Here is an 18,836-nt window from a genome sequence, read left to right on the forward strand (position 1 = left end):
GCTCCTGCCTCAATCAGGCCTTCCCTGACTTAAGCCTTCCTTTCCTCTTTTCCCACTCCCTTCTGTGTCACCCTGACTATTCATCCCCTGCTCCCAGCCATACAGCACTTATGTACTTATCTGTAATTTACATTAATGTCTGTCTGCCCCTCTATACATAAGCTAGTTGTAGGCAGGGAATGCGTCTGTTTATTCTTGTATTTTCCTCTCCCAAGCTCTTAGTACAGTAAGTGCTCAGTAGATATGACTGATTGACTGACTGACTGACTCAGTCTGTCCCTCTCTCCCCAGCCGTGGCAGCAGAGCAAGGGAGGGGAGGAAGGACTAGAAGTGCGGCCCATTGTGGCCAAGAAAGAATTCCGGTTGGTCCACACTGCCTGGGGCCTGGACCTGAACAAGTTTTCAACAGACCATTTCCTCCACTCTGCCCCTGAGGCCCTCACTCCTCAGGGGGCACAGCTGTATTGATTGATTGATTGGCTGGTTACCTTAGGGTGGAGAGCAGAGGGAAAGGGAGGGAAGAGAGAAGATGGGGGACGGGGACCCTAGGTGCCAAACACTTCAGACAATCCCCGTGTCTGTCTGTCTACATCTGTCCTCCTATCCGGCCACCTGCTCACTGCCCACCATGTTTGGGCCGCACTATATCTCTAGATTTAAGCGCTTTGTGGGTGGGGAATGTGTCTGCTTACGTTATATTGTACTCTCCCACACGCTTAGTACAGTGCTCTGCACACATACGCACTCAAATATGATTGAATGAATGAATCCCCGGTAGGGTGGCTCTTCCTCAGAACGCAACTGAGGCCCCTGAGTCACACTGGGCTTCAAGAAGAGCCAGGTGTGGCTCGTGAGCCAGAGGCCAATCCCTCTTCTGGCTGAGGACACCTCTGCCTTTTGGTCCTGAATTTTCACTCCTTTAAAGTAGAGAAGATTCTAGTTCTATTTGGGCCCAGAATAGAGTTACTTCAGGCAAAGCCTTGAAGGAGAGTGTAGGGTCTGCAATTGAGAGGCCGCATTAGAAAAAGAGAAGGCAATGACCCTTAGGGAATGCTGTCTAAGGGAAAAGCATTGTTATTGTAAGAGCTGGTTTGTTTACAAGTTCATCATTAGAGCAGCCAACTTTGGAGATGGGGTTGGGGGTGGATGGGATTCAGTCTTTTAAGGGATTTATCTCTGTAGACTATCACAGCAGAAGCAATGTCACTAGACAAGGAAAAGGCAGCCCAGAGGGAAATAAAAACTATGACTTCCAGTGACTCCCTCTCCTGGGACTGACTAAGAAGGGTCTCAGTTGCTTGTGTTGAAACTTAAGTCTTAAGAGTGGGGATTTTGAGGTGTTAAAGAGAACCCCTTTTTTCATTTGGCTAAAAATTGGGCTTAAATTTTTTAAATGTAGGGATTTCATTTGTAATAATAATTGCACAAGTGTTGCTTTGGTCCCATTATTCCTTTCAATGTTTGCAGATGACCCAAAGACAGAAAGTAGGGCTGAAAGAAAGTTCAACAGTACAGCTCCCTGACTTAAAGTATGGAACTCCAGCATCAATCTAAAATGTAACACTTACCAAGATTTGATTTTAGTGTTAGGGGGTTGTTTATTGGTGCACAAAGAATGATGACATTCACAAAAGAGAAACCCAAACTGACCACGAGTGCCAGTTACTAAAGAAAATCCCAAGCTCTTTTCAGGTTGGGGAGAAGGAAAATCCCCTAGAAAAGTGATTTATGATAGGCAAACATTACCAAACCTTTTAATACTGCAAATATGTTTAGTGCTAACTTTGTGTGTCAAATACTGGACTAGATATGAGTTTATGCAAAGCTATGTAGCCTGATGAGAAGATTATGGGCCTTGGAGTCAGAAGACCTTTTTTATGGTTAATTGTTAAAGAACTTACTACCCATTAGCCACTGTACTAAGCGTTGGGGTAGTTACAGGCTAATTAGGGTGGACGGAGTCCATGTCCCACATGGGGCTCACAGTTTTCATCCCTATTTTACAGATGAGATAACTGAGGCAAAGAAAATCTAGTGACTTGCCCAGGATTCATTCATTCATTCATTCAGTCGTATTTATTAAGCGTTTACTGTGTGCAGAGCACTGTACTAAGTGCTTGGGAAGTTCAATCAATCATTTATTGAGCGCTTACTGTGTGCAGAGCACTGTACTAAGCGCTTGGGAAGTACAAGTTGGCAACATATAGAGATGGTCCCTACCCAACAGCGGGCTCACAGTCTAGAAGGGGGAGACAGACAACAAAACAAAGCATATTAACAAAATAAAATAAATAGAATAGTAAATATGTACAAGTAAAGTAGAGTAATAAATATGTACAAACATATATACAGGTGTTGTGGGGAGGGGAAGGAGGTAAGGCGGGGGGAGAGGGAAGAGGGAGAGGAAGGAGGGGGCTCAGTCTGGGAAGGCCTCCTGGAGGGGGTGAGCTCTCAGTAGGGCTTTGAAGGAAGGAAGAGAGCTAGCTTGGTGGATGTGTGGAGGGAGGGCATTCCAGGCCAGGGGGAGGATGTGGGCCGGGGGCCGACGGCGGGACAGGCGAGAACGAGGCACAGCGAGGAGGTTAGTGGCAGAGGAACGGAGGGTGCGGGGTGGGCTGTAGAAGGAAAGAAGGGAGGTGAGATAGGAGGGGGCGAGGTGATGGAAAGCCTTGAAGCCGAGGGTGAGGAGTTTTTGCCTGATGCATAGGTTGACTGGTAGCCACTGGAGATTTTTGAGGAGGGGAGTAACATGCCCAGAGCGTTTCTGCACAAAGATGATCCGGGCAGCAGCGTGAAGTATAGATTGAAGTGGGGAGAGACAGGGGGATGGGAGATCGGAGAGGAGGCTGATGCAGTAATCCAGTCAGGACAGGATGAGAGATTGAGCCAGCAGGGTAGCAGTTTGCATGGAGAGGAAAGGGCGGATCTTGGCGATGTTGCGGAGGTGAGACCGGCAGGTTTTGGTGATGGATTGGATGTGGGGGTGAATGAGAGAGCACAGTCGAGGATGACACCAAGGTTGCGGGCTTGTGAGACAGGAAGGTTGGTAGTGCCGTCAACAGAGATGGGAAAGTCAGGGAGAGGGCAGGGTTTGGGATGGAAGATAAGGAGTTCAGTCTCAGACATATTGAGTTTTAGATGGCGGGCAGACATCCAGATGGAGATGTCTTGAAGGCAGGAGGAGATACGAGCCTGAAGGGAGGGAGAAAGAGCAGGGGCAGAGATGTAGATTTGGGTGTCATTAGCGTAGAGATGATAGTTGAAGCCGTGGGAGTGAGTGAGTTCACCAAGGGAGTGAGTGTAGATAGAGAACAGATGGGGACCAAGAACTGACCCTTGAGGAACCCCTACAGTAAAGGGATGGGAGGGGGAGGAGGAGCCCACCAAAGAGACTGAGAATGAACGGCCAGAGAGATAAGAGGAGAACCAGGAGAGGACACAGTCTGTGAAGCCAACGTTGGATAGCGTGAGAAGGGGGTGGCCACAGTGTCGAAAGCAGCTGAGAGGTCGAGGAGGATTAGGATGGAGTAGGAGCTGTTGGATTTGGCAAGCAGGAGGTCATTGGTGACCTTTGAGAGGGCAATTTCAGTAGAATGTAGGGGACAGAAGCCAGATTGGAGGGGGTTGAGGAGAGAGTTGGCATTGAGGAATTTGAGGCAGCGTGTGTAGACGACTTGTTCAAGGAGTTTTGAAAGGAATGGTAGGCGGGAGATAGGGCGATAACTAGAAGGTGAGGTGGGGTCAAGAGAGGGTTTTTTTAGGATGGGAGAGCTGTGGGCATGTTTGAAGGCAGAGGGGAAGGAACCAGTGGAGAGTGAGTGGTTGAAGATGGAAGTTAAGGAGGGGAGGAAGGACGGAGTGAGTGATTTAATAAGATGAGAGGGAATGGGGTCAGAAGCACAGGTGGCCAGAGTAGCACTTGAGAGGAGGGAGGAGATCTCATCTGAGGATACTGCTGGGAAGGATGGGAGGGTAGCAGAGACGGTTGAGAGCCGGGGGGTTGGATAAGGGGGAGGAGTGACTTTGGGGAGCTCAGACCTGATGGATTTAATTTTATTAATGAAGTAGGAAGCCAGAACGTTGGGGGTGAGGGAAGGAGGAGGGGGAGGAACAGGGGGCCTGAGAAGGGAGTTAAATGTATGGAAGAGCTGACGGGGATGACGGCCATGGATGTCAATAAGGGAGGAGAAATAGTTTTATCTGGCAGAGGAGAGGGTAGAGTTAAGGCAGGAAAGGATAAAACTTGAAGTGAACGAGGTTGGCATGGTGTTTAGACTTTTGCCAGCAGCGTTCAGCAGCTCGAGCATAAGAGCGAAGGAGGCGGACAGTGGCAGTGATCCAGGGCTGTGGGTTAGTGGTACGAGAGCGACGAAGGGAAAGGGGAGCGAGGGAGTTGAGCTGAGTAGAGATGGTAGAGTTGAGAGCAGTAATCTGATCATCAAGATGGGTAGAGAGGAAAGGGAGGAGAGGTGGGGTGTGAGGCGCTCAGAAAGTTGGATGGGGATCACACAGCTTATAAATTTGTGCTTATAAGTGGGGGGATCCATAATTAGAACCCAGGTCTTTCTGATTTCTAGGCCTGTGCTCTACACACTACACTATGCTGCTTCTCAGCAAGGATTCTAATTCCAGCTCTACCACCCACCTGTTGTGTGACCCTGGTCAAGTCACTTAACTTTTCTAAGCCTCAGTTCCTTCATCTGCAAAATATTATCTTTCTCCCTCCTACTTAGACTATGAGCCCCAGGTGGGACTTGATGTTCTTTTACCTACACTAGCACTTAGTGCAGTGCTTAGCACATAGTAAGTGCTTAACAAGCACCACAATTATTGTTGTTATTAAGAAATTGGAAATAGTTCTTATCCCACAGGGGGCTCAGTCTATCTTATCCGCATTTCCTAGATGAAGAAACTTAGGTACTGAGGTTGTGACTTTCCCAAGGTCAGAAAGCAGTCTAGGGGGGGACCTGGGACTCATACCCAGGTTTCCTGACTCCCAGGAGCATAGTCTTTCTACAGAGGGTAGAGGAGATCCTATCTCACTTCACTGAACTCCTTCTACAGCCCAACCACACATCATGCATCTCTAACATCAGCTTGCTCACTGAGCCTCAATCTCTTCTGTAATAATAATAATTATGATGATACTTGTTAAGCACTTACTACGTGCCAAGCACCTTTCTAAGCACCGGGGTAGGTACAAGGTAATCAGATTGTCCCACATGGGGCTTAAAATCTTAATCCCCATTTTACAGATGAGGTAACCGAGGCACAGAGAAGTTAAGTGACTTGTCCTCTCATCACTAACCCCTTTCCCACATCCTAGTCCTAGCCTGGAACTTCCTCCCCCTCCGTATATGCTAAACCACTACTCCCTGTACCTTCAAAACATTATTAAGGTCACATCTCCTCCAAGAGGCCTTCCCCAATTAAGCCCACTTCCCCAGCTCGCTTTCCCTTCTTTGTTATATGTGCCCTTGGATATGTGACCTTTGGACATTTGATATTTGCCCCACCCCAGCCGCATAGCTCTTATGTACATATCTTTAAATTATATATGATAAATTATTCATATTAATATCTCTCTTCCCTTCTAAGACTGTAAGCTCATTATGGGCAGGGAATGTGTTTGCTAATTATTTTGTATCATTATCAAATGCTTAGTGCAGTGCTCTGCGCATAGCAAGGGCTTGATAAATAGCACTGATTGATAGAAGATGCATTCTGTGCTTGGGTGTATATTCTGTAATCTACTGAATCTGGGGCTTGGAAACACTTTGGGAAGTTGCAGTAATTTCTTCAAGCCATAACAGATCCTTGAAGGCTCCAAAGACCACCCTCTGGTTTAAGATACCCTGATGGATTGGGGATGCTGCTTGTTTGGAAAGTGTAGGGAGCCCTCCATAAATCCTTCTCTCATTCCTTTCTCTGTGCTTTTCCCCAAAAGCTGTTTTCAAAATGTCCAGGTAAAGGTTCTGCCAGCCTGGGGGAATTGAGTGGGTTCTGCCTGGTCAAGGGTAGGTGAACATATCTCCAATTTTCCTTAGCTGTAAATAATCAGCATCTCTGAACTGCCCAAATCTCCAGCATTGATATAGTTGATTGATGCCTGCTTTGTGCAGCACAGTGTATTAGGCACCTTGAGGACATGCAGAAGGAAGACAAGATGTGATCCTGCCCTCCAAGAGATTGAGGTCTAATCTGGGAAGACAAACTGACCTAAAATAATGGAAGGATAGTTAGGAGAATGTGAATGCAGTGTGACTTAGTGGATAGAGCATAGATCTGGGAGTCCGAGGATCTGGGTTCTAATTTTGGCTCCAATCAATCAATAGTATTTATTGAGTGCTTACTGTGTGCAGAGCACTGTACTAAGCGCTTGGGAAGTACAAGTTGGCAACATATAGAGACAGTCCCTACCCAACAGTGGGCTCACAGTCCCTGCTGTGTAACTTTGGGGAAAGTCACTTAAATTCTCTGTGCCTCAGTTACCTATCTGTAAAATATGAGCCCGATGTAGAACATGGACTGTTTCCAACCTGATTAGCTGATTTCTACCCCAGCATTTTGTTCAATGCCTGGCACATAGTAGGCACTTGACAAATACCATTAAAAAAAATAAACAGATATAACTTTGAAAATGAAGGCACTCCTCTTTCAGCACCTGAATGAGAGTCTGATTAACTGTGTTGGAGGTTGATCATCTAATATTTTCCCAAGGAATTAAAAATGTCACCTTTGAGTGTGGAGGACTCTGTGTGTGTGTGTGTGTGTGTGTGTGTGTGTGTGTGTTTGTGTGTGTTTTAATGTTATTCCATGGGTCTGGAATTTGAGGATTGTGCTAAAGTCTTGGGCGTTTCATTGGAGCTGTTGTCATTATTGTCACAGAAATGAAAACTATGACAAAGACAAAGGGCAGGATTTCCAAAGGAGAGTTGTTTTAGAAGTGGAGAGTGGGGACACTGTTAGAAATCTAGACTGTCTTGGTATTGGTAGATATCCTGTTAGGCAAAAGCATATTTTTCAGCATCCAGTTAGTGTCAACTATTTCAAGGATTTCACAGTTTGGTTTAATCGGACTGTTTTATACAATACGCCCCCACAGTGCTTGGCATATTAAAAAGAGGCACTGCCCTGCCCTCAAGGAATTTACACTCTAATATATATTTACATAGTTTAGTTCAGTAATCTTGAGAATGAACTCAGGAGGAGAAATGGGTTGAGGATTATGGAGCTCTGATTTACAAGAGAACAGGGAGTTGGTAGGACAAACAAGAGCAGGGAGATTGTTGGCACATGTGCCTGTTAGGCCTGTGGAAAGCCTGTCAGTTTCAGGAATGAACTACTGGTTGTCATATTATGGCCCATTTGAAATTCATTGGAATTCTGGCAGGGATTAGAGGAGGAGATTTTACATCTTTAACCCTAGAGTAGTTACTGGCTTCCCTTTTTTTTGTTTTTTATAGCTGAGAAAATTTGTTCTTGTATTCATTTGTTCATTCAATCATATTTATTGAGCACTTACTGTGTGCAGAGCACTGTACTAAGCACTTGGGAAGTCCAAGTTGGCAACATATAGAGACGGTCCCTACGCAACAACGGGCTCACAGTCTAGAAGGGGGAGACAGACAACAAAACATGTAGATAGGTGTCAAAATCATCAGAATAAATATGTATGCTTGCTGATACTTCTTCTTGACTTTAATCTACTTGGGAGGTGATGGAAATTGAATAAATTTTCAGTTTTCCCTCCCTCTCAAACCCCTAATCAATGAGAGAGAGGATTAACTCTCTCTGGCTACCACTTTTACATTCTTATCATTTCCAGCTATCTCAAGAGGAGGACTCCTGTCTTTTCAAAATCCGAATCTCTTTCATGGGCCATGGCCCTCATCCCCGCTCTCCTCTAACGATCGTCTATTCCCACCCTCCTCTCCTTCTTTTCTACTCTCTTCTACCTCTGACTCCTTCCTTATCTCCTTCAAACATGCTAAAGTCTCTCTGTTTTTCTTTAATGGTATTTGTTAAGAGCTTACTATGTGCCAAGCACTGTACGAAGTTCTGGGGTAGTCAGTCGTATTTGTTGAGCGCTTACTGTGTACAAAACACTGTACTAAGTGCTTGGGAGAGTACGATATAACAATATAATAGATACAATCCCCCCCAGCCCCCCATGAGCTTACCGTCTAGAGTGGGAGACAGACATTAATACAAATGAATAAAATTACAGATGCATACATAAGTGTTGTGGGCTGGGAGAGGGAGATGAATACAGGGAACAAGTCAACTCTCACTCCCAAGCCTCTTTCCATAAGGCCACGGTGGTATGCAGAGCACTGTACTAAACACTTGGGAGAGCACAATACAATTGAGTTGGTAGATGATCCCTGCCCCCAAGGAGCTTACAGTCTAAAGGGTAAGACAGCTGTTGAAATAAATTACTTGTAGAGGAAACAGGAGAGTAGAAGGATATATACATAAGTGTTGTGGGGTTGGGGTGAATATTAAAGTACTTAAGGGGTACACAGCCAAGTACTTAGGCAACACAGAGGGGAAGATGGGGAGGGAAAATGAGGACTTAATCAGGGAAGGTCTCTTGGAAGAGATGTAATTTTAGGAGGTTTTAAACGTGGAGATAGAGGTGGATTGTCGAAGCAAAGGGGAAGGAAGTTCCAGGCCAGAGGGAGGACATGGGCAAGGTGTGGGTAGCAAGGTAAATAAGATAAAGGTGCAGAGAGTAGGTTGGTTGGAAAGCAGCAAAGCGTGAGGGCTGGGCTGTAGTGAGAGACCAAAGTGAGGTAGGAGGGAGAGAGCTGATTGAGTGCCTTAAAGCCAAAGTACTGAATTAAGAGCCCGGGAGAGTACAACAGAAACAAGACAAGAAACAAGTAGTTCACAGTCTGGTGGGAGGACATGGACACATAAATTAGCTACAAAGAGTGTACGTAGTGAAATACTTCAAGCAGATCAGGATAAATAGTTCAATATATACAAATTTCAATCCAAATATAATATAACTTTTATGCAAAGGAGCTGATGATAGGACTAGGAATGAGAAGCAACATGGCCTAGTGGATAGAGCATGGCCCTGGGAGTCAGAAGGACCTGGGTTCTAGTCCTGACTCCACCATTTCTCTGCTGGGTGATCTTGGGCAAGACACTTAACCTCTCTGGGCCTCAGTTACCTCATCTGTAAAATTGGAACAAACTGTGAGGCCAGTGTGTCTAGCCTAATTAATTTGTATCTGTATCAGTGCTTATGCACTGGCACATAGTAACCTCTTAACAAATACCATAAAAAAGAATACAATACATAAGGGCTAAGGAGGCTGTTGGGTGGATGCAACTGCGGTGTTGTGAATTATTTGGTAAGGCTTACTGGATTTCATTTGTCTCTAAATCCTTCCAGTTTTTCCTCCATGGTATTTCCTGGAACCACCCTTTTCTCTCTCCCCTTCAGCCACCACCCTGCTTCAAGTTACTGACATCTCCCAGCTGCATTGTTACATCAGCCTCCTTTCCTGGTCTTCTTTCCTCTGCCCTCTCCCCTCGTCAGTCAGTATTATAGTTGCCTGAATAATCTCCTTAACACACTTCTCAGAACACATCATTGTGCTCCTCAATAACCTCTGATGGTGACCCATTTCTCTAACATCAAACCAAAGCTCCTGATCATTGGATTCAAGGCTCTCCACTAGGTCTTTCCACATGACCTATCCCTTCTCCTCACCTCAGCCTGCCCCCTTGGCTCCTCCCGAGCTGAACTTGTCGCTCTCCCATTACTCAGGGAAGGCATTTTGTCCAAAACTCCCTCCCCCATCAAATTTGGAGATTCCTCTCCCTCCGCACCTTCGGATAGCCTGTCTCTCACACTTTATAATTCCTCAGTTTCAGAATTGAGGCTTTAGTGAAAAAGCCAAGATGGAACTCTCTGGATAGAGGATCATTCTGATTTTAATGGCAGTGTATGTGTGGTTTCTTGCCCACAGTTTTTTCTAAAGGACTCAAATCTGCTTTCAAATTCAATACAGTGTAGCAGGACATAAGGGTCCATTGAAGGCTCTGGATTTGTGTTTGGGGGAGTTGGGGTGTGTGTATGTGCGTTTGCTCCTTATGATTTAATTACACTTTTAACTTTAGGTTCACAGGTTCTGTTGGCATGTAGATGAACTGCACCTCTTGACTTTTAACAATGACAGAGCGGAAGCCCTGATAACTGGAATGGTGATTGTAGCCTTGATGGCAACCCTGTGAAACTACGATCATTCAGCAAACTCAGAATTGACTCAACCTCACTGGATGTAACTGAAGCCCCCCCACTCCAAAATCCAAGTGGATAGATCAGGATTGCAGAATTGTGATCAAGCAGGGCTGGAACCCGTTCAACCAGGAGCCAGGCATGGGCGGTTCCAAGTCTACGCTTAGCTAGTAGAACCGAAGCTTGAGACAACATTAGATCATCTGATAAAGGGACTTTGCTTTGAAAGGTGAATTATTTGACCGAGGTTCGGGTAATAATTTGGTGGAAAGTTTTTGCTCTGATTTCATCTGAAAAAGTTGCACCTTTGTTTCCTGAGGAGCTAAAAATAGCACCTGCGTAGTGCTCTTGGGCTTCTCTCCAGGCCTTATTTTCACAGCCCGCTGTGGTCACTGTGATCAGACACGCTTGTAGGTGGAGAAGTGGAGGTCTCTGCAGGTTAAAATGTACTTAGGTCTAATCAATCAGTGATATTGAATGCTAACTGGGTGCAGAACACTATACTAATTCTCTCGTATTGTACTCTCCCAAGCACATAGAACAGTGCTCTGCACATAGTAAGCACTCAATAAATACCATTGATTTATTGATTGATATACTAAGCACTTGGAAGAGCGCAGCATGACAGAGTTGGTGGACAGAATTCCAAATCTGTGGAACTGATGGAATGAGAGATGCAGCATTGGAAAGATCATGGGCTGGGAGTCAGAGGACCTGGGTTCTAATCCTGCCTCTGCCAATTGGTTGTTGAATGACCTTGGGCAAGTCACTTAACTTCTCTGTGCCTCAGTTCCTCACCTGAAAAATGAGGGTTAACTAAGTGTTCTCCCTCCTAATTAGCCTGTGAACCCATGAGGGACCGGGTTTGTGTCCCACCTAATTAACTTGTACCTACCCCAGTGCTTAGAACTGTGTTCGACACATAGTAAGTAATTAAAAACCATAATTATATCTGTGGTTTGTATATCATATATATGCAGTGAGATATACTTGTATATCGTATTCATATTTGTACATGCAGATATGTATTAATCCATTTGTCCTTTGTACTCCAAGAAGATGCCATTAATGGTGAAATTTACCTGTGGGTGCGTGTGCAACACAAGGCCCCTGCAGGAGACACCGATTCTGGCTGCATTGTGCGCACACACAAAGGCTTTCCCTGGTTGTGCATTCATATTTAATATTTGCAGAGCTTGTCACCTTTTTTTTTATTTGCTTTTATCTCCTTGTCATTTTATCCTGGTGAAGCTCCTGTTTGAAAGGAGATAAAAAATTCATCCAAATGAATATTCTGCTGGAAATAATCCTTTTCCCATTCTGGTAAACCTAAACTGAGAAAGGAGTTGACACAGCTTTCAGGGCCAGTGTAAATGAAGGACAGCAAATGAACAATGTAGCGGGGAATAGGGTGCCCTTTGTCCCTAACCCATAAAATACTCAGTCAGCCAGATCAGATCTGTCTTCTACCTCTCTTGTACTCTTCTAAGTACCCAGTTCAATGCTATGCATTTAGAAACTTTCATCTTGTTTCCTCACCCCTTACCCCCAGCATTTATGTACAGAATTTCAAACTCAGTTGATTCCTTTTTTCACCTATAGTTTATTTTAGTGTCTTTCTAACTCGCTGAATTATAAACTCCTTGAGGGCAGGGATCGTGTCTAATACCTCTAGTGTACTCTCTCAGGTGCTTAAAACAGTGCTCTCACAGAGTAAGAACTCAGTAAATATTGTAAATTGATGAATTGATGGGAAAAATCTACTGCCACTCAGCAGTGTGAACAAATTTCCATAATCCCAAGAGATTGAGCAGAGAGCTCCTGGCTGGGGGGTGATGTAGGAGGGATGGGGGGTGGGGGGACTTTCTAGGATTGGTGATGGGACATGTTCCACCCCTGGAAGGTGACGTTAGATGTTGAGACTGGGTTCCCTAGCTGGCCCCCACACCTTTGTTCTTCTTCCCCCAGCCCTTGCTCCCTGCAGAGGATTTTGGACTGGCTCCTGGGCCACCAGGCAGATGTCCACATTTCCTCCGAGTAGCCCAGTCCCCTAGCCAGCTTCTGATTTTCTACAACTATAGGACAGAACAGATGGAGAAACAAAATCCACAGATAATCCCAAACCGATCCTTCACTCACCTCCTCCACCAAACTTTTCCAGAACTCTAATTAAGAGCCCTCTCCCTGCCCTTCCACATCCTGAGCGGAAGAACTAGAGAGAAAACGAGTGGAAGGCAGGTGCCAGGCGTAAGGTGGGGAAGCCCTGGGCCTGGATATCCTCAGACCCAATTTTCTCCCACTGTAGTCGAGTGAGCTGAATCGGGTTCTGTCATCTCATCCTGTGGCTTTGGGCTAGGCATCTCTCGAAGCAGGAGTGCTAGTGAGTTTTGAAATTGAAGTGCGTGGAAGCAGAAGAAGAGATGGCGAGCTTAACTCCCGACAGCAGATCCCTCTGTGGCTCAGTTGAAATTGCAGCAAGCCTCCCATTACAAGTGCGGGTGTGGTGACTCCAGAGCTCTTTGTGTTGGGATCGCCACACCGCAGTCCTGGCTGCGGGCTTCCTCTGGCGGAAATAGCATCTTTTTGGAGGGGGACAAGAACCACAAATCCTCTGTCCTCGGGCGGCAGTTTCAGAGACTCTGCTCAGTGGGGAAAGAGTAACTAAGGGGACAGGAAGCCTGGCACGTCACTGATCCTGGGGTTTCCCTTGGGATTAGTCTCAGGATTTGGAGAGACAGCATACTCCCATTAGGACGGCTGACCTATTCCACCTTGCACAGTTCCCTTAATTCCGAGGTGACAATTGTCATCCAAACTACCCATTAAATATGTATAAAGAGAGGGATAGCAGGCACTCCAGCTCCTAACAAATAATCACTGCTCACTGCAGTGTAAATGCTTTGCATAATTATTGGGTTAGAATAAACAAATCAGAGCTTTTTTTTGCTAGAAGGGGATTGCACTGACATACATTGAGTGGACAGCGGAGACTGATGGACCCAGAATGATAGGGTGACTTTTCCTCCCTGCCCCTCAAACTCCTCCCATGTGACATTTCCCGACCTCCAGGCCTCACTGCCACATGGGACTCCAAGTCCAAATGGAGTCTCCTGTTAGCGTTCTCAGAGATCCAGGGAAGAAAGCCAGGAAAGTGGGTCAGACCCTAATGCTGGATCAGAGAACCTTCTTCCTTGTCCCATTTGGGCCTTTCTAAAGCACATTGTGGCTCAGATAGTTTGTGGTGCACAGAGTTGACTGAAACCTGTAGGGAAGTGCTTAGGGCAGAGCATAATATAAGGGAACGATGAGTCAATTCACACCCACCTCTGTCCTCATTGGGTCTGATGTCATGGGCCTTGGGGCCAACCTGATCTGGGTCTGCTCTGGTCTGGGCCAAAAACTGATCGAAATGTGCCAGAAGATGTCCTGGGTGTCATGGATTTCCCCAAACAGGACCAAAACAAAACTACTCTTTTCCCACCCAAACCCTGTCCTTCCCCCAACTTTCCCATCACTGTAGACAACATCACCATCCTTTCTGCCTCACAATTCCGTAACCTTGGTGTTTTCCTCTATTCATCTCTCTCATACAACCCACATGTTCAATATGTCACTAAATCCTGTCAGTTCAACCTTCAGATCATTGCTAAAATCCACCCTTTCCTCTCCATCCAAACTGCTGCCGCACTAATCCAAGTATTTATCCTAATCCCACCTTGATTACTTTTTAAGCCTTCTTGCTGACCTCCCTGCCTCCTGTGTCTCCCCATTCCAGTTCATTCTTTACTCTGCTCTCCAGATCATTTTTCTACACAAACATTCAAGCCGTTTATCCCCACTCCTCAAGAACTTCCAGTGGTTGCAATTGCCCATCCACCTCCACATCAAACAGAAACTCCTTATCAACTTTAAAGCACCCATTCACCTTGCCTCCTCCTACCTTACCTCAGTGCTCTCCTACGACAACCCAGCCCGCACACTTTGCTTCTCTAATGCCAACCTACTTACCGTATTTTGATCTTGTCTATCTCACTGCTAACCTGTCACCCACATCCTTCCTCTGGCCTGGAAAGCCCTCCCTTTCCATATCCAACGGACAATCACTCTCCCCACCTTCAAAGCCTTATTAAAGGCATATCTCCTCTAAGAGGCCTTCCCTGACTAAGCCTTCAGTTCCACTCTCCCACTCCGTTCTGCATTGCCCTGGCACTTGGAGTTACTCCCTTTATTCATCCCCTCTCCCAACCCCACAACACTTATGTATGGATCCATAATTTATTTATGTTAATGCCAGTCTCCCTATCTGGACTGTAAAGCTTGCTGTGGGCAGGGAATGTGTCTACCAGGTTTGTTACGTTGTTCTCTCCCAAGTGCTTAGGACAGTGCTCTGTATACAGTAACCACTCAGTAAATATGACAGATTGATTGATTCCTTAGCCAGCCTAATATTCTCAGTCCCAGGGCTCAGAGCTCTGGTAACCCTTAGGGACAATCACTGGATGAATGATGCCTTGGCTCGATGCAGCATTTGGACCAGGATTTCTGCTCCTGTCACTGAGGGAAACTTCAGGAGAGGGTCTGTTAGCCTATTTTTAGTGGGGCTTAGAGCCCTTTAGTCTAGGAATAAATTCAGAGAGGCAGAAGGGGCCTGAGGAAGGGACTGAAGTCTGGAGCCCTGAGGTGGGATGGGATGGCTTAAGGCATCAGGTAATACCTTATTTTTTGGGGGGGTTGTTTCTCTTTCAGATCCCGACTGGGCCTCCCACACCCTGGGGCTGTTCATCTGTTTGAACTGTTCGGGCATCCACCGTAACATCCCTCAAGTCAGCAAGGTCAAGTCCGTCCGCCTGGACGCTTGGGATGACGTGCAAGTGGAGGTACGGTGTTGGGGCCTGGGCCCTCAGCCTCGGCCAGTCCCTGGCTCCTCGTGGCCTTGCCGTGTACTACCCATCATGTCTCGGTGATCCTGAAGGATCTGGAGGGGGAGAGGACATTTGTCTGGTTCCCAGCTGGCCTGCCCCATTTGGTTCTGAATTCTTTCATTCAGTCGCATTTATTGTGTGCAGAGCACTGTACTAAGCATTTAGGAGAGTACAATATGACAATAAACAGACACATTCCCTGCCCACAATGAGCTTACTCCGTCAACCTTGCACGAGGCCCAGAGGGACAATAACAATAATAATAGTGATGATAATAATGGTACTTGTTTAGCACTTACTATGTGCCAAGCACTGTTCTACATACTGGAGTAGATACGAGTCAATGATAGCCCACTGAATGGGCACCAGGTACCTTTATAGCTGTCCCCCCCACCACCTAGTCTTGGGGCTCACAGAGGTATCATATTTCCCCAGGATCTGGGAGGGGAACGTGATGATTTTGGAGTGATGGGGAAGCACTCGGAGGCATGCTCTGCCACTCTTGGCATGTGCGCCCATATGATGTCCTTTACACAGTGTAACATCGGGTACAAATGTCACAGGCCCAGAGTAGGGAAGTCTGGAAAGCTCAAATGCCACCAGAGGCCACAGTACTGATGACGGGGTGGGAGAGGAGTGGCAGCTATATTTTCCTTACCCATCCCAGGCAGGCAGACAGTTATAATCGCACCAGCCTACAGGAACCCTTCCAGGGACCCCACCCCCAACAGAGGATCCACAGAAGTTGGGTTGCTGGAATCATACATTCAGCGAGGCCCAAGCCTCAGGTCCTGCTGACGTCTCTCTGTGCCTGAGCTTTAGTGTTTAGAGCTTAACCTCTTCAGGCCAGCTCCTTTCCCTCAGTTCAAGACTGGAACTCCCTCTGAAAGGAGTAACAAGGGTGAAAAAGCCCCCCCACCACCACCAAATTGCAGGCCACTGCAGGCATTGTTTCCCTGGGCTAAATCAGGGAGGGAGACCTGTCCCACAAGATTGAGCATTTCATTATCTCTCCTCGCCATTTCAGCTCTCTTTTATGTGGCCACCCGCTCTCTGATATCAGTGATATCAAGCCCTGTGTTCTGGTTAAAGAAAGAGGAAATGAAGGCTGGCATTTTACCCACTCCTATACTAAAAGAGGGTTTTTCATGTGAGGTAGGGATAATGAAAAACAGCATCTACAAAGACTGACGTAACCCAGAGACAGTTGGAAAATTATCATTATTTGAAAAGTCAACCAGGAGTTCCAGCCATCAAAGGACTCACTCTGGCCAATCAAGCAGGTCTTTATTGAGCATCTATTGCCTGCACAGCATTATCTGTGGGGAGTGAGAGAGTTGTTAGAAAAGATAAAAAAAAAATCCCTGCCCAGAGAAGCTATCTAATCTGAGAGAAGAGACTGATCAATAGCTAATTAACACAAAATGTAAAGAGAAATACAGCCATGACAGAGTTGTTGAAGGCGAGCAATGGATCACTTTCAATAAATACCACTGATTGATTGATTTTTTTGGGGGGGTGTTGGAACTAGCACTGGGGGAGGGAACTCCTCTGTAGGACTTTTGAGGGGCTCATTCTCTGTAGCAGGGAGCCAATCCACAGTCTCTAGGGGAGGAGAGGTAATAAACCACAAATGACTATGGATTAGATTATAAACTCCTAAAGGCTAGGGACCATATCATTTATTTCCACTTTGTACCGTGTTCTTCACGCAGTAGGCCTTTGGTAAATCCTTCTTGCTGGTGGACGGGCTCCCTACCTTGGAACATCATGCGCTTGTGGATAGACCACAGGCCTGGAAGTTGGTAGGTCATGGGTTCTAATGCCTGCTCTACCCCTAGTCTGGTATGTGACCTTAGGCAAATCACTTCACTTCTCTGTGCCTGTTACCTCATCTGTAAAATGGGGATTAAGACCGTGAGCCCGATATGGGACAGGAACTGTGTCCAACCCAATTTCAGCGCTTAGTACAGTGCCTGGCACATAGCAAGCACTTAACAAATACCATAATTATTATTAACTGTGATTCCAATGCAAGATTTTGGGGTTCAAGACAAGAGAATATGCATGGAAACCTTAGGGAGCCTGCAGTATGCATGCTCAAGCCTGTGGCCTTGAGTCCAGGAATCCCAAGCCTTTAGGCTCTTTCCAGCTCTTCCTCTCCCCATCCCCCTTTTCCGCTGCTTTTATAATTCACGGTGCACCAAAAGTGAGGAAAATTGAATGGGAAGCTTGTAAAGAGCTGTAGAAAACTTGTCTGTCCCCAACTAGCTACTGTGGCAAGAGGAAAGTATCCAGCTGGTGCCTGGAGAGATAGTTTCAATTGCTAAGGGATCCTAAGCATGGCGAAGCCTGGGAGTCAGAAGGACCTGGGTTCTAATCCTGCTCTGCCATGTGTCTGCTGTGTGGAATTGGGCAAATCACTTAACTTTTCTAGACCTCAGTTTCCTCATCTAGAAAATGGGGATTAAGGGTGTGAGCCCCATGTGGGACAGGATCTGTGTCCAATCCAATTATCTTCTATCTACCCCAGTGCTTAGTACAGTGTCTGGCACATAGTAAGCACTTAACAAATACCACAGTTATTCTTCTTCTTCTTATTATTTCTCCTCCACATGCTCCTGAATGGGCACTTTCTGTAGACCATAAACTGTGGGCAGGGATTGTGTTTATCAGCTCTCAGCGTGGCTTAGTAGAAAGAGCCTGAGCTTGGGAGTCAGAGGTTGTGGGTTCTAATCCTGGCCCCGCCATTTATCAGCTGTGTGACTTTGGGCAAGTCACTTCACTTCTCTGTGCCTCAGTTACCTCATCTGTAAAATGGGGATTTAGACTGTGACCCCCATGTGAAACAACCTAATTACCTTGTATCTACCCCAGTGCCTAGAACAGTGCTTGGTAAATAGTAAGCGCTTAACAGATACCGTCATTATTACTCTCCCAATCACTTAGGACAGTGCTCTGCACAGGGTAAGTGCTCAATAAATAATATTGATTGATTATTATTTGGTGGTCCAGAGAGGTGAGAATGGAGCAATGCCTTGGGCCAGGAGCCTTCCTGTCCCTTGTTTTTCCCCATCTGCCTTATGGAGTCAGCCCCAGCAACCGTGTTTCCTTTGTTTTTGATTCCCCGGGTTCCGGCCCGGGCCAAGGTTTATGCTTGGACACATGTTTCACACTCCTCAGAACCCTGTGGCTGAGACCCAGTCACGTCTGGCCCCGAGGGACTGCAGCCAGAGAAAGGGGCCGTGCCTCTCTTCTGCGTCAGTTCCCCATACTGTTGGCTTTGTGATCAACATCTGACTTTATGAGAGGAAAGAATTTCATTTCCATTCCCATCCAGTTACAATGAGGCCTCCTGTCTCTGGCAAGGAGGAATTCCAGCAATCCCGTTTTCCTACCACAGGGCAGGACTGAAAGATATGAAAGCGGGGAAGGCTAGTGAATGAGAGAGGCAGCCTGATCTGTCCGCTCATGTGTCGCTTTCTGGGCTGATGTTGATCTGTGGAAGGTGGATTTCCCTTAGCCTAGCACCTTTAAAGCAGTGCTTTTTGCCACGTTTCTGCCTGTTGATTAACATGGTGCTTCCCTTTGAAGCTGGCTTCTCCTCTGGGCAGGACAACCCCATTGCAACTCCTTGTTCTGCTATTTAGTAGAAA

General features: G+C 46.3%; 1 protein-coding gene across 1 annotated transcript in view; it reads left to right on the forward strand.

The window, feature by feature from the left end:
* The window catches only part of ADAP1 (ArfGAP with dual PH domains 1), a 143,126-nt gene that overhangs the window by 12,844 nt on the left and 111,446 nt on the right, over positions 1 to 18,836 (forward strand). Inside the window, exon 2 of the mRNA XM_038762678.1 lies at positions 15,005 to 15,135. Within this exon, the coding sequence (XP_038618606.1) occupies positions 15,005 to 15,135 (131 nt within the window). The remainder of the gene's footprint in view (positions 1 to 15,004; positions 15,136 to 18,836) is intronic.

The sequence above is a fragment of the Tachyglossus aculeatus genome, chromosome 21 (genome assembly GCF_015852505.1).
Source record: "Tachyglossus aculeatus isolate mTacAcu1 chromosome 21, mTacAcu1.pri, whole genome shotgun sequence".
NCBI lineage: Eukaryota > Metazoa > Chordata > Mammalia > Monotremata > Tachyglossidae > Tachyglossus > Tachyglossus aculeatus.